Consider the following 16,613-nt stretch of genomic DNA (forward strand, 5'->3'; position numbering starts at 1 on the left):
TGCTAAGGGAAATAAATTAGGATTAGAAATCCTGGAAAAGTAGTTGGAATTCTAATCTCATTTTCATTGTTTGTATTTATTTTTCTGTTCTTGTTTTGTGTGGGCTTTTTCTTAGTCGCTGACACAGTACTTGCTGAAGATGAAAGACTGGAGTTCAGCAATCAGGGATGATGATGACACTGAAGATGATCACTGGGACACTGATATAAAGGGTGAAACAGAAAATGGAGAGCATTTAGGTATGATATGTTTTAATAGATGTTTTAAAAATAGAGAACCAACAAAATTCCAGGAAAGTGGAAAGATCAGTACTTCAAAAACTGGGTTTTTAAAACTCACCCAATTTTATTCATGTCAGACAGTTAACTGATGCTTGGAAACCTCTGGAAAGCCTGTGCTACTGTAGGGTAGCATTTGGGTATGCATTGTCATAGGGAAATGTAAGGACTGAGTGCTCAGTCTCTTCCAGGATGCCTTGGCAATGATTCTCAGACATCTGTAGATAGAAATGTTGCTTTCATTTTTTCCCGAAGCTCCTCGAAGCAGTAGCCCTGTAGGTCCATAGAGTCTAATTTCTGCTGCTTCCTTGTCCTTACACAGCTGTTACAGGTAGTATAGTATTACTGGGGATATAGGTGTAGGTCCTCTCAAAACAGCAGCACAGAAGAGCCTTTCCGCCTCCTGATTCTTGCTGCAGGTTCTTTTTTGTTAGTGCTGATTGTAAAATAGGGCACAGCACAGTAAGTTCTACAACGTGTGTTCACCATCTCACTCTTAATAAGTGCATTCTGAGCTTATTTAGAAAATAGACAACCCCCCCAATTTCAAATTTGCTTATGTCTATCGTGGCATGTTGGGGATTGCATTTTTTTATAAGAACAAGATAAAATGATACGTTTTGAGTAGTAAGCTCTGTCACAAACCTTTCTGTGCTTTTTATGTTGACATATTCTATTCTGTCAATCAGATGATCAGCAGAAACGAACTGTAAAGAAATTGATCTATGCTGCAAAGGTACGTGATTTTAAGAAACTTGTGGATGGAAGGGGGGGAGACTACATGGAATATATGCAATTTCTTATGGTAAGGTTAAGTGCATATAGATATCTGTGTGCACTTAGTATTAAAACCCAGCATTTTTTGATATTGATTAAATATTTTTGCATGCAAACACTTTCCAATAATCTTAAGTTCCTTTTTTAATTTTGACTGTAGTTAAATGCTTGTTTAAAGACCATGGAAACAGAAAGAGATCAAATGTATTCAAAATTGTCTGATGAAAACAAAGCCAAAGGAGAACTTACAGGTAATTAAACAATGTTACTGGCTGTCTTATTTTCACTAAAAACTGAATTAAGTTTTAATATAATTCTTAATTAATTAATTCTTTCATAATATATTATGATTAATAATAATATCTATTAATATATAGATCTACTTGTCCTTTAAAATGCCTTTTTGAGTTGCTTAGCTATTTTAAATAATTTGATTTAAATTAATTTGATTTTAGAGGTAAAGCAATTAAAATTTAGTGATTTATATTAATCATAAAGCACCATTTGCAAGTTTTATTGTAGTCTGTTGGAGTATAGAAGTTACATAATCTTAAAATACATGAACAACGTGATGTTAATATACATAATACCTTTAAATAAATACTGAACCTGAAACAGTGGAGTTCTAGTCTAAATTTTAAAACTATCTACTAAAATGTGTAGTTTAGTTGTAGTGGGTGGAAGCTGAATAGTTAGTAAGACATACAATACTGCATTTAGAGAATCAAAGCTAGAATTATTTTTCTCTGTTTTTCTTTGTTGTGTAGGTCATACTGAATTAAACTGTATAAGATGAAAACACTGCCACTTCAATTAAAAAAGTCTGTAACTACCAATTGCTTTTGTAGATAACAGCCAGCAGAATAGCCATCATGTTTGAACATACTGTGATTTGTTATTTGAATGATGATATGCTCTATAAAACTGTATTTTTTCATGCATGAGGGTCATTTAGCCTGACTCCTTATGCTGGCACGTTTTCTAAATCGATTTTAACTCTGTCCCATAAAGGTATTCTAGCTTACTTGAAGTTTTATATCTTTTTTGAAAAGAGGCATAAGAATAATAAATAGGAAAGGAAACAGGACTGATATTAATTTGGATAGGTAACAAATCTGAGTTATTCCTTCAGGCTACTGAGCAACGCTTTGTGTGGCTAAATCTGCAATATGATGGTAACGATTTTACTCTTTTAGAGTGGAATAATTACAATAATAAAAGCTCCAAATTAAAATTTGTATTGTGAATTATAAAACTGCAGTGTCTAGAGAAGCTACACCATTTAGAGGGAAAACAAAGGCTAGGCATTTGCTCAGAGCTGCGCTTGGTAGAGAGTATAATGCTGGCTTCCCATCAAAGGACCAATACTGTTTCGCAATTTGTGTAATTTACTGAAATGTATTAATACATATTACTGCATACATTATTAAATCAATATAGTAGCAGAGGCTTCTACAGACTTTTTCTGTCCTAAAATGTTACAAGTATTTTAATTTTGTAAACTGTACGTTGTTCCCAATTATCTCTAATTATCTATAATTATCTCTAAATTTGACAGAGCGTATAGAAAACCTCCAAAGTGAACAAGTTTCCTTGCAGTCTGAAAATGAACGCTTTGAAAGTGAAGTTCAAAAGCTTCAACAGAAACTCAAAGTAATGACTGAGCTTTATCAAGAAAATGAAATGAAACTACACAGGTGCTGGTTCTTCTTGACTTTTATATTCAAACCTTACTGTCTGAGATTTCACACATTTTGATTTGGTTGGCTGAAAATTATTGGAAGTTTCAATACTGCTTTCCAGAGTTTTTTGAAGTAGGAAGTAGTAGGAAGACCCTGTTATGTTGCACCTTAATGTACATTTGTGATCACAGTAATTTTATACTAACTTTTTCTGTGGAAGTAGTGGTATATTAATTTAGGACTTTTCCACAATTAAGTACAGAAAAAAAGATAATGTGAGAAGCGACAAATCTAATCTATGAAATAAGGTGGGTGAAGTTGGACAGCTTGACTTCTAAATGAATGTATGCTATAATACATCTATCAAAGTTGCTGAAAGACAATCAGTAACTTCTTTAACAGTTGGGTGTGTTTTATATAGTGAAGGGAGCTACTGATGTCTGTGGAAGACTGGCGCTATATGTAAAACGAAGCTTAGGAGTTAAAATGTGGCCAGCTATTAATGGTGAGCAACATAGAACCTGTGTGAATTTGGCTTTCCTCACCAACAAAGACGCAATATGAAGGCTGTGCAATCTGTCTCCCAGTAAGGATGACAGTAGGTAACGGGACTTGCTGACCAAAATCAAATACAGAAAGGACTGGAGGTCCAGTTGATTGGGACAGGATGGAGCATGTAATAACTTTCAGAAGTGTGTGTGGCTGTGGTAGGATCAGGAGGGAATCATTTTAAGGCACTAATTTACATTTTTACTAGCCAGAAAATTGTTTTTTTAAGGAGCAAACATAATCTTGAGGGCAGCAAGAGAAGCAGTACAAGTCTTGATTTTGTATTGAGCGATATGCGAGATGTTTTTCAAGTGATGCTTTCAATAATAATCTGCTTTGTAGTTTGTGTAATACATAGGTGACTGTCATCCTCATAGATGCAGGAAAACCCCAAATCCACTACATTAACATTTGATTTTTAAAGGGGAGGAGGGATAGAAAGGAGCTTAATGAAAAGAAGTTATTTAAAGATACCATGCTGAAGTTCAGCAAATATATGATGCTTGTCAAAGACTACAAGAGACAAAAAGGAGTGGAGAGAAGTTGTTGTGGTGGAGACAGCTAAATAAAAGAGGATACTAGTACTAATGGGACATCTTTTAAATAGTTATTGAAATGGCACTGAAAGATAGTGTAGTTCTGCGTGTGGTTGTCTATTTGTACATTTCTGCAAATATTTCCATTTGCAATACTAACTCCCTAGGGCAGTAATTTGCAAAAGGAAAGCTTGAGTTTTTGGGAGCTTAAATTATCTTCCAAATTGCTTTTAGGGATAGCGATAATGCTTCATTAAAAACAAAGCAAAACAAAAACTGAATAAATACATAAAAACTAGTTCTGTTTATGCCGTTTTATATGTTACCTCTAAAGTTCTTTATGTGGATAAATACCATCTACACATCATGCCTAACTAATTTGAGATTTTTTTTCTTGGACTGACTACAGAATTGTTGACTTAAAATTAAGCCGAGTTTGTGAATTTTCTTAAAGGAAACTGACAGTAGAAGAGAGAGAACGCCTACAAAAAGAAGAAAAGCTCTCTAAAGTAGATGAAAAAATTAATCATGCTGCTGAAGAACTAAACAGCTACAGGTAATTACAAATTTTACTTACTATTATGACTTCTTCTAAAGTGAACAAAAGGCAGTAGAGAATTAATAAGAACACCAGCTTAAGTGAATGCGTTTTCTTCCAGATTCTTTGGTTTACTTTTGTTTGTGTGTTGTTATATGCTAGTAGGTGTGTAATAATGCATACTATTAGAGTTTCTGTTTTATTAAAAAATACAAAAATTAAAATGAGAATGGAAGACCACTGAGAACGTTTCCATAAGAATGCTGTTTGTATTGAAATGTTAGCTTTAATGGAATGGTAGAAGTGGGTCTCTATCTAGTTCCCTTTAGTGAACATATTAAAAATTTAAAAAAAAAAAAAAAAAAGTTAAAAAGAGAAAGCTGTGAAATAAATGCAACATTCAGCTTTCCCATAGATCTGAACATATTTGTTGTCTAGTTTTAGTATCCTATTTCTGTATCTCTAAGCTTTTAAATAATATTACTGTGATGTGGGAATATTTTCTGTAATTGTTTTGTAACTGTTTTGCGTTACACTAGCTGTTTACATATGTTCTTCTTCATTAGCTTCTTGAACTACAGCATAATTCTTTGATTTGTAATGTGTATTTCCCAGCTTCCTTCAATGTTTAAGGGTGTATTGACACTGAAGTGAATGATACGGATCAGTGATGCTTCCTGAGGAGCTGATTAATCTTTCTCTGGAATGTGAAGCCTTTGTGGACATTTTTCAGTATTCATTTAGGAATACAGAATTCACTCTTTCTGATTTACTCAGAACGTATCTTTGGCCCACCTGCTAAGAGGGTGCAGAACCTAGAAAGGCTGTGCACTAGGCAGCTGGCAACTAGGTGGCATCATACTTCCTGTGGTCTTGCAATAACTTCAGTGCAAGTAACTGTCCCCCAGAACTGACTGCTAAACTGTAACAGCGTGAGGTTCTAGCCAAGTTAGTACAGTTGCTGAGCTGGCTGCTACAGCATGCTGTAGGGTGATATCCTTCATGCTGGAAACATATCACAGACCACTGAACAGCTGGGGAGTGGTTGATTCTAAGGATCATGTGGCACACAAAAATGACGGAAGCAATGGAGATTCTAGTCTTTAGATGATGATACTTTCTTCTAGATACAAAAATTATTTTTTAAAATAATTATACTTTGTGTTAACCATTGTGTTTACCATCTTTAAAATTATTTTCCTCAGCATTTTATTACAGTGTCATAAATCCTATTTTTGTTACAGACAGCGAGCAAAAGATCTCGAAGAGGAGTTAGAAAGAACCATTCGTTCTTATCAGAATCAGGTATGTCTTTGTGTTACTTGGCATTGATGCCAAGTGGGATGGATGTTAATGCAACTAAAATACCACTTTCCATTAAGTTGTTATAGTGAATTTGGCTTGTTCTTTTGTTTTGTTTTTCTCCTTGTCTTTTTTTCGTTACCTATTTTGTCATCTGTTTTTTTGTGGACTCATTCTCTTAGTAGAGATCACTAACTTTATTAAAAAGTAAGTTCAGTTTAAGCTTGCATGTCTCATAATAATTTACCTACACATTGCATTTATGACTGAGAGCATATACTCAATCTTAAGTTTTCTTTTTCAAATGAGTAATGCACTTCAGTAATGATCTAATAAATGTCTTTTTCACAGATTACTTCACATGAGAAAAAAGCTCATGATAATTGGGTAAGTTCCAAACACTAAATTTTCTTAATTCTGTATGTCAACTACTGTTTCCCTTTTCAGTGGTTTGAATAGCTTGTTCTATCACTTCTAAATTTTTTATTAAAAACAGATCATCAAAATTAACCTGTTACCTTTAAACCTACTGATTTCTTGCAGAAATACACAAAAGCATGTTAAAAATACTTTTGTCATAGAATAGTTGCAATAACTAAGCTGAGTGAGCTCTGAGCTCAGTAGATTTGAATACTACAATGTTGTTTGCTATAGCACTAAATCTGCTTGAATAACATGTTACTATTTAACAAGTGCGTGGCATTTTGCTAATAATAAAAGCATTTGGCCTTGGTTCGGTGCCATTTTAATATTTTTCCTGGATGTACTCCACTCTTTTTATCTGCTAATAGAAGACATTATGTCCTGTAAGAACAGTGTGTTCCGTTGACAGCTTCCTAAGAATGTTGCTACAAAATGCATTTTTTTTTTTTTTTTTTACCTTTTTTTCCAAACAGGAAGCTTTAAAATATCTCCTGACTAATACATTCTTCAGTTTCGCAGAATGGTCTGTATGAGATAGTCCTGTTAAAAGTTATGGCACTTCATGGTCATAATATTACAGATTTGAATTGTATTATTTTAAAATAAAACTTACATATGTAAAATTGGAGAGTTTAAATCTTGTATGTGTTCTGTAGATGCTTCAAAGCAGCTATAGCCAAACAATTTAATTCCTGCAGTTTTAAGAATCTGCAGGAAAACCGTATTGTTTCCCAAAAAATTTGGGTAGTAGAACTGCTAGTGTCATTTGGTGACGTTGTGAAGCTGTTTCCTATGCTTTATACATGAGTCATACATCATGAAAATATAATCTGAACACTTCAGATAGAAAAATGTATTGGATCTAGGAGCTGTCACATTTATGAAGCATTTAATTAATAAACGGCAATATCTAAGCATCTGATTTTTGTCCTTCTTGAAAGCTGACAGCCCGAGCAGCCGAAAGACACCTCAATGATATAAGAAAAGAAAATGCACATAACAGACAAAAGTAAGTGCAGTCCTGATCTGATTCTAAACAAATGTGATTTGGAATGTGAGTATGTTTTGGATTTATGCAATTCAGTATTTTCTAGACATAAGTTGATCAATGGTGAACAAGACAGAGCAGAGAGCAGTGCTCCATTGTAGCTCTGAATGAGGGGGAGTCATTTGAGGATTCTTGTAATGATACTATGCAAGAAAATATGAATTATGTGAAGTATTGAAATATTTCAGAAAAGAAATAGAATGTAGGTCTAGGACTCTAGCATTTTGATGGTACTGTTTTTTTAATAGGCATGTATTAACCAGAAGTTATGATTACTAAATAATCTCGCAGTTGTTTAGCTCAGAAGTTAATACTGAGCTAACAGTTGAGGTGTGTAAGGGGGAAACCTTTAGATATACTGCTAACTAACATCTGAAGTGCAACATAGAGTACTCACGAGAATAATGTTGTGCCTAGGAGTTATGACATCTAACATGCCACTTCAACTTCTGAATTACAGCTTAAATGCACTAGCATAGAGAAATACTTAAAGGAATTCTTAAATTCAGAGTTCTGTGATATCTCGTCTTTTTTATTTAGGGAATGAAATACATTTGTCTATTTAGCCCTTTTAGTAGAAATGTTACTAGTAAGCAGTGCAGACCAGTAACATTTTTGTGCTTCTTTTTTGTTGTTTGTTCACAGATTAACTGAAGCAGAATTTAAACTTGACCTTTTAGAAAAAGATCCTTATGCTCTTGATGTTCCAGTTAGACCGTTTGGCAGAGGTACAGTGTTGAATTGTAAAATGGACTCTAATTGTTCTGGTTTCTGGTTTTGTTTCCCAAGACAGCACATATGTAGTCGTTTGAAAACTATCTTGGCCATGTATATGTAGTAGTCATTTAAAAAAAAAAAAGTTACTCTAGGTCATGTCAAGTATTTTGTTGAAACTAAGAGCATTGGCAGTATTGCAGCATTGATGAGAGGAGTGTGGGAATATGACACACATGGTAACTGGAACACAGTTCTTGTTTCACTTACACGATTTAGTTTTAAACTTCACCTGAGAAGTTAATTACTTTATACAGTTTGCTGAACTAAGTATTGTGAACTTGAGCATTTTGTTTTAACTGTTCCAGAGCATTCCCCATATGGACCCTCACCAATGGGCCGGCCTTCATCTGAAACAAGAGCTTTTCTTTCCCCTCCAACTTTATTGGAGGGTCCTTTAAGGCTTTCACCTATGCTTCCAGGTGGAGGAGGAGGAAGAGGTACAATTCTTAAACTTGAAAACCTATCTATTCTGGATTTCTCTCTCCTCTGCTATAAATCTGTCACACCTTTTCCTCTTGCTGGTGACAAAAAGTATTAAAACCACCAATTCAGTACAAACAGGTCCTCAGACAAACTCTTCCTGTTTTTCAACTTGTTTCTAAAGCTGTCTAGTGTATACCAGCACAACGGAAAGTTTTGTTGGTACTAGTGGATTAGTCAGTAGATTGCTTTCAGAAGCACAAATTGAGAAAAGTGAAAAGCCAAACTTAGTCTTGTTTTATTTTTTGGACAAATGCAGTTCTGCTGAAATAAACTTCTGATTTTAAGGTAAACAAGTTAATTAGTTTTTTCAGGAAAGAATGTCGATACTTCTCATTCGTCTAAAGATGGAGAGAGAAGAAGGGGAGTTACCTACACTAACAAAAATATGAGACAGTTTTATAGAGAGTCATGAATAATGTTTCTCTAGGAAGTTACTGATTCAGTAATGTTTTCCTCCCCTTGGCTTGTAAATTTTAAGAGTCATTGTACATGGAGACATTTTCATCCCTAGTGATGAAAGAGAACAGGAAGGTGGTGCGTAAGGAGTAAAATGTAGAGTTTGAGAAGTAGATGAAAGAAAGCCATAGTGTCATGGCTGATAAGGGAAGGAACCACTATTCCTTTGTAATTTTTTTTTAAATGGAAACAGTGTAGATGAATGTTAGAGTGAAGTTCAGCATCTGTTACGGGTAATAAAGAAGTTACTATTGGACTTAATAGCTGTTAAATCTGTTGGTACCTATATTTGTTTCACAGGAAATATGTCTAAATATGTCTCCTCTATAAGGCTGTCACTAATCAACATTGATTTTTAAAAGACTCTTTATTTACTTTAATTCGTTGTAAGTGGTATACCCAGTTGCATATGAAAGTTGATTCACATTCTAAGTCGAAAAAAGAAAACAGATGTTCAGCCATAGCACACATACCACACGCAGGTAAAATCACATATTTGACAACTGCTTACTTGAATAGAGACAGTATGTAATGAAATTGAGATGTCGTATGAATCTTTAAAATTGTAACTCAGCTGTTACTGGTGTGTAAGAGTGAAAACTGGATTTCAAAATGCACTCTTAGCAAGGAAAGAAATTATGCAAAGACATTACTGTTCACTTTGCAATGGAGCACTAATCTAACTTGGGAAGATTAAACAAATGATGTGTTTAGTCAGTGCTAACTACAGAGCGATTATAGTGCTTATCTCACTTTGCACAAGATAGAAAATGGCTTCAAATTCTAAGTTGGATTTTAGGATAGGGAATTACAGAATGATACTAGAATTCTGCATTTATGTCAATTTTCAGGCCAAATCCTCCTTTAAAGGAAACTTGCAATCTGAAGTCACTCGTCACGTTTCTCTTCCACTTGCTTATATGTTGACCTGGTCTTTTCTAATTTTTTTTCTTGATTAAAGAGTTAGAACGAATGAGAATAGTCTTGAATATAATACAAATATTTTTTTCAATGAGGTTGTTAACTTTGAGTGCTAATTTTTAAATTGATGAGGTCTTGTTAATGACAGTTATTTTAGTGCTAAGAATAACATTTATCATGAAGGCATCATTTTTTTTTTTTACTTCAGTGAACAGAAACTCTTAAAATGATTACCAAAAAAATCAGGTACTGTAGGTTACGCTCCCGTTGAACTAAATTTTTTTCATTCCAAACAAACTTTTAAACACTTCTCGTAAGTCATCAGCAGCAAACAGCTGGAGATTCCTGGGGAGCTGTGCACCTCGCGTATCTTGAAAGTGTTGGTATTGCATGATACATTTTATTGTTTTCAGGCTTAATGAAGAAAGACACATAATGTAGGATTTGAAAACCAGAGTAAATAGCTATCTGATTTCTTCAATTAGGATCCAGAGGACCGGGATCTACTGTCATGTATGAAGCTAGTAATGAAAGAGGAGAGCTGAGTTCTGATAGATTACCTGATCCCCACAGACCACCATCAGATACTGGATCCTTGTCTCCTCCTTGGGACAGAGAACGCAGGATAATTCTGCCTCCACCAGGTATAGAAATCTGCGTAGCTACTGGAATAATGGAGTTTCTGACTTGCAGCATAAATATTTATTTTTTTTGTGTAGCAATATGAGGTGTTTTCTAGGAATTGCATGTGCAGTCACACTGGAAAGGTTTTTTAATAGTAGGGTTTTATCCCCTTCTTGAATAATGCAGTTCATTTGCACTTTTTCTATGCTGTCTTTTAAATGTATATTGATACTAGCAGTGTATAATCAGCTGCTTAGTTTCATCATTTTACTAGGGGCTTATTTAGTGCATCAAAAGACCTGTCTAGGCTGGATGATGAATGAGAGATCTGAGAAAGTCATAATTTTTAATGGTACATTAGCCTTAAAAAAAATTAAATCCTAAAAGCTAGCTGATGTTGAAAGATACTATTTTTTTAATGTTTCTGCTAGTAGTAGGGGAACACCATGGGACAGTCATCCTGACTGTTTAGTACTTATTTTCGTGTTGATGTTGCCTCTTCTATAAATAACAGGAACAAAATAAGTCATCACTCTCACTTCAGATAAACGTGTGTTACGCATCATCACTCAAGGAAGACATAGATAAAATGAAGAGGATACTGATGTTTCTGAAGTAAACTGAATTCGGGGGGGGGGGGGGGAACAACCTTCCTGTGTACTTGTAATAAAGAAGCAAAAATACTACAAGTTAAAAAAAAAAAAAAGAACACAGGTGAATGTACTTCAGTTTGCAGATGCAGCAAGCTATTGTAGTTGCTGTGCATCTGTACGTAAGTCTGATCATAAAACTCAAAGTTCACTCCGGATGCAGTTTTCCATTTGTCAGATCTCATCTATTTACAGGATACTGCAGTCCTGTTTTCTTGTCCAGAGCTGTGTTCTTACCCCATCCTTGCCCAGGATCTGACTAACACAGTTTGCCTTGTAGCTGTATAATTGCTAGATTCAATGCAAGGAAATGGGAAATGCACTAGAGTGGTAAGAAATGTAATGGGAAACAGCACTCTTACGTTAGTATGGCTTAAAACGTACAGCAACTTATTTTGACATTGGCCTTCATTGCTGTGCTGAATCTTTGTTTCGAGGTCACTTATGTAATCACAAGAGAAAGAATGCTACTGTATTTTTAACCAAAAATCAGTGAGCTTTCTCTTTTGCAGCTCCTGAAACAGCAGTTTACTACAAATGTAAGCTGTAGTATATGAAGGTGGGATTCCTACCGTCTGTTTTTTTGTTTTTGTTTTCGTTTTTTTTTAATTCTAGGATTGTTTGCCCACCCTGGTTAATAGTCACTTTGAATATTTACAGGAGCGTAAGATATCCAGATAATTTTGCTGATATAAAATTATGTGAAATGAGGTAATAAATCTTCACTGACCTGTTTTGTGACTTTTTTGTTTTCAATGATAGGTGAGCCCTATTCTGATCCAGTTCTTCCTCCTCGAAGACAAGAAAGATTTTTCCCTAATCCTCCAAATACTGGAAGACTTTCTGGACCAGCAGAGCTACGAACATACAACATGCAGTCTTTTGATAAAACAGGTGGGAATTGCTTTACCTGGCTTCCATGACACAATCAGGTGAAGAATCTCAGTATAGGGTGACCATGTGTACTACGCCATGGGAGGAGGGCAGTTTGACAGCTACCCCACGCCTGATACGTTCTATTGTACAAAAACATTTTAATACCTGCTGGCTTTGATGCAGATCCACCTTCACTGTTCTGAGTGTTAACCATTCAGATGTGGCCTTCCATATCTGGTGGCTCCTGCCATGAATCTCAACACAGCGTTAAAGTTTCACAAACCTTTACTTGCATTTCTGTGTCATTTTTGGTAAAGTTAGAGTAAATGAAACTGAAAGAATAACAGCAACATTTTCAAGTATTCACTGGCTTTGAGTACTGAAGTAGAAGGTCCTGCAGCCTCCTCCTTCAAACTGTTTGTAATACCTGGAGCTTTTTGTAGTTCACAGTGTAGTTGCCCATCAATTTCATCATGTTTCACTGTCTCATTACCATTTGAAATGGGCCAGTTTTGTAAATTCTTGTTCGTGACACTGAGCAACACACAGAAGCTCAGAGACAAAGTTGTGGTGACTTAAACCTTACCACTAACAATTTAAGAGCTCAGAGTCTTAATACTCATTAAACAGTTTTCATCATTATTTAATGCCTAGTAAGTGACGTGTCTGAGTCATCAGACAACATCACATAACCTTTAAACTCTTGACAGAAACCATGCCAGACAGTGTTCAGGTACACGTGATCAGTAGTAAGTTACCATCTTTGTCGCTCAGTTCCTGGCAATAGGAGAGAAAACCTTTGTTTACTTGGTGTCATAATGCCAGAATGTTGAATTCTGTTTTAGGTTAAAGGTTCAGGTTTTACAGGGAATTGTTCTGTACTGGAAAATTCTGTACAGTTATGTTCCTTTACAGCCACTCACCTTCCTACCACACTCCCCAAGCCTCTCTGTTTCACTTCTGCTTTCTACTTCTTTGTATTCCATTGGGGAATTCCATTGCTTTCTTCAAAATGCCTGCTTGCTGACTGAAGGACAGGAGAGGCATGTGGTCTTTGCACTCACTTCTTGCATTCATTGTTACACCTTTTTCAGCTGCTAACAATTAGGGGGAAAAAAAAAGCTACATGGGCTTCTTGGGCAGTTCAAAACCAACTTAATGGAAACAGTGTTTTGGATAACCTTGCTGCCGGCATTTACATGTCATTAAACACATGTGAATGTTGATTTTAGAGGCATATAATTTCACTAGACTTGGGTATTTGTGAAAATAAAAATAAAACCAATACACCAGCTGATTTCTGAAGAGCAGCATCTTGCAGTAGTGGAATCCAGGCTCCGACTCAAATTGAATTAATTATAGTTTCTCAGTGAGACGATCAAAATGTTATTTTCTGTAAGCAAGATAATCTGCATTTTCCTAAGCTGAGGTAGCTAACTCCAAAAATTTGAGGCAGGTACCTGGAGAGCAGGAAAATTTTTGTCAAAGGATTAAAGTTTGACAGATTGTGAGCAACTTGACAGATTTAAAATGGAAAGTGTTTTGCAACCTAAGTATCAAGGAATGAATGTTCTCTGCATGACATAAGCTACTAAACTGCTTCAGGTTGTTAAGTAACAGTATTTCTAACATAAGCAACATAGCCCTGCTTGAAATGACACAATTTAGGTTTTTGGAAAGGATATTTCTGTTTATTGAGAAAAGAGCTTTATTGCTTAAAGAAGAAGAGATGCAATTAACGTAAATGAGATGTGTCACTTGTTAGCAGTATTGTTCTGGTCTTATGCTTTTTATTATTAATGTCTTTGTTTATGCTGAAGTTTAAGGAAGCAGTATTTTTCAAATCTCAAAGTGTTGGTTTTTTTGTTGGTGGTTGGTTTGGATTGTGTTGAAGACTGGAGTACATTTAGTGTGTATCAGTAGTATATTTGTATCCACTCCGATTCTCCTCTGACAATTCTCTTCAATATTTTTCTCCATTTGTTTCTAAAAAATAATTGTTCTCTGGGGGGTAGGTAGAGGTAAAAACACTGAAGTTAATATTTTTCTCTTCATTTATACAGCGAGTACATCAGTAGGAAAATGCATCTGTAACTTCTAAGAAAAACATACTAAAATGGGAGAAAAAATTATTTGCATACAGGAAACTTGAGTAAAAGCTATAGCCTGAATATATAGCCGGTGTATATTCATGTGCAACCTGTACATAGGTTGGCAGAAAAGTTCGAGCACAGCTTTGTGTTTCTGTTTTCTCAGTCTGCCTGCACAATAGTTGCTTCTTACAGCCGTATATTTATTTTTCTTGCCTATATCTTCTGATTTAAGACAAAATGCTGGTGGTGGGGAGGTGGAGGTCAGCATTGAATAACTTGTTTAACTTTTGCATACAGACGGACAAACATCTTCAGAAAATAGCCCACGAACAGAACCAAGTGGAAATGGGATGAAAGATCATTCTAATCTTAGTGTAAGTAGCTAACCACAAACTTGATCTAAGGAATCTTTAATTTTCTGCAAAATATATAGGAAATTTTTTCTGTAGTACTTGATCATATGTTGTATTTCACTGTGCAGTCCAAATCATAAAATTGAATGTAGACTTTTATCAAAGCAGGTGCTGTCTTGTGAGCTAATTTTGAGATGTTGCTCATGTAATCCCTGTTGAAAATTCGTTGCAGCCTGAAAGGTGGAGCTATGGTCAAGCTGATGGCCAGTGCACAGAGGTAGCCTGCTCAGGGTTATGCTGTTTGGAGCTGGCTTTTAGCTAGTTTCAGGGACAGTCTGCATCAAAACAGACCTGCTGGGATTGAAGATGCTCCCTCTCCTTATCTCTTTCCCTAAGCTAACTTCTCTGTTTTTGTTGTGCTACAGGACTCTCTGCCTGATCAGCCACTGGCCTCTGAAAGTGAAGCAGTCAGCTCAGGGTTTGCTCCTCCACCTTTCCCTCCTGTCAGACCTCCCTTAATGCCTATGGATCCTAGAGGACCTTTCATGAGACGAGGACCTCCTTTTCCTCCCCCTCCTCCTGCTGGCATGTACGGACCACGTGAATGTTTTCCAGTACGAGACTTCGGGCCACCACGCCCTCCAATGCCAAGTATGTAACTTTAGGTAGCATTTGCTTCAAGCTAATGAACGTGAGTGCTTTGTGAGGTAGTGAGTTATCACACTGGGTGAACACTTAAATCGTTATCTGCACATACTACTTCCCCGTTCAGCTGCAGGGAGCATCTGCGAGATGAAGGTGGCGGTGTATATTTTCATCTTCACAGTTGCTCACATTGATAATGCTTTTACAAATATTACCTTTAAAAAATAGCATACAAACACTGTTCAGCACCTGAAGGGTTCCTTTTGTCAGGTGGTAAAGCAACTGCATGTGAGGTTGCATCATACATAAATCTTGGTATGATAAATCTTTAGGCTCCAGTCCATATCTTTGAGGTATGCTCATGTCCATACAAGGGCATGCATTTGTGACATACCTGTTAGTTGTTTCACCTTTCACATTTTTGGAGCAAGATGAAAGTATCAGACTGAAGGGCTTCTTCCTAGCTCTTGCTGTTCTGTGACTGACCTGTGAAGAACTGAGCTCTTTATCCCCCACAGCACCTGTGAGGTGTGGCAGCGAAGGGCTACCACATCAGACCCCCCATCAGACTGAAGGTGGTGGTGGCCACAGCAACCCCTTAACAAGCACTAACTTGGGCTAATTTGGCTACTGCCATGAGCCTGTCACAAGATCACTATTGAGAAAAATATCACCTTGTCCTTCCCTTTCCTAGCATCTTTGTCTCACCAGAGCACCTCATCTAATGTAGCTCTAATTTGTGACTTCTATTTCGGGAGGCTGTTGCTGAGCAATAAGATGCGTAGGGTAAAGGAGCAGGTGTGTGTGCACGCTGTTTGATTGTTATTAACTGGGCTACTCTCCTTGTCTCACAGTGAGAAATCCTTTCCCAATGAGATCTTTTCCTCACTATCCGCCTCAACGACCTGGATTCTTGCCTCCACCACCACCTCCTGAAAATAGAATTGAGCCACCTCAGTCAAATACAGCAGCTGTAGAACAAACGGAACCACAGCAAGAGACCTGACAGTCATTTGAGCACTGTGCTGAACCATTTCTGTACTCTGCTAATGGTATTTTCCCTTACATTAAGTAACCACTGTTACTTAGGTATATATATAAACTACTTTGCTCAAATTGAAGCTTAATAGAAAAGTCTCAGGATAGTGTTTTGTAAATAAAGAATGAAATATAACTATGAATATTGTGAATAAGTGATTTCCATTGTACAGTAGTCATTTTAAATTAAGTATTTCTAATTTGAGTAATCTCTTCAGAGGTGTATAAAATTAAATCATGAATCATTTTAAAAGTCCAGCTGCTTTGTGCTTGTCTAGCTGTACAGGGAATCTTTGCATGCCAAAAGTGATGCTTGCTTTATGAGTAGAATGTGAAAAAAATTGAAACAATAAATGTCTACTGAAGATGATGAAATAAGCTTCCCTTGCAAGTTCACTGTTACCATGGTACTATAAGAGTAGTTGAGGAAGTGAAGAGGAGCTAATTTATTACCTTTTTTTTTTTTTTTACAACTGTATGTGATGCTTCAGCACCACCAGACTATTGTCTTTAGAGATACATAGCCACAGCAAAATGAAGTCCTTAATTAGTATGTTTTTGTTT

At 36.0% G+C, this 16,613-nt stretch overlaps 1 protein-coding gene across 3 annotated transcripts in view; it reads left to right on the plus strand.

The window, feature by feature from the left end:
* Positions 1–16,424, plus strand: part of MIA2 (MIA SH3 domain ER export factor 2) — a 36,439-nt gene extending 20,015 nt beyond the window's left edge. For 2 of the 3 annotated variants that reach the window (XM_080595475.1, XM_080595476.1), the window contains 15 exons: positions 116–239; positions 968–1,014; positions 1,216–1,306; positions 2,614–2,752; positions 4,277–4,378; positions 5,605–5,665; positions 6,014–6,049; positions 7,027–7,094; positions 7,779–7,861; positions 8,216–8,347; positions 10,256–10,414; positions 11,807–11,938; positions 14,311–14,387; positions 14,792–15,017; positions 15,866–16,424. In XM_080595475.1, coding sequence (XP_080451601.1) covers positions 116–239; positions 968–1,014; positions 1,216–1,306; positions 2,614–2,752; positions 4,277–4,378; positions 5,605–5,665; positions 6,014–6,049; positions 7,027–7,094; positions 7,779–7,861; positions 8,216–8,347; positions 10,256–10,414; positions 11,807–11,938; positions 14,311–14,387; positions 14,792–15,017; positions 15,866–16,017 — 1,629 coding nt within the window. In that variant the 3' untranslated portion in view covers positions 16,018–16,424. The remainder of the gene's footprint in view (positions 1–115; positions 240–967; positions 1,015–1,215; positions 1,307–2,613; positions 2,753–4,276; positions 4,379–5,604; positions 5,666–6,013; positions 6,050–7,026; positions 7,095–7,778; positions 7,862–8,215; positions 8,348–10,255; positions 10,415–11,806; positions 11,939–14,310; positions 14,388–14,791; positions 15,018–15,865) is intronic. The other variant, XM_080595477.1, reaches the window with a different exon arrangement.
* Positions 16,425–16,613: the final 189 nt, after the last annotated feature.

The sequence above is a fragment of the Anser brachyrhynchus genome (assembly GCF_964034855.1).
Source record: "Anser brachyrhynchus genome assembly, chromosome: 5".
NCBI classification, from domain to species: domain Eukaryota; kingdom Metazoa; phylum Chordata; class Aves; order Anseriformes; family Anatidae; genus Anser; species Anser brachyrhynchus.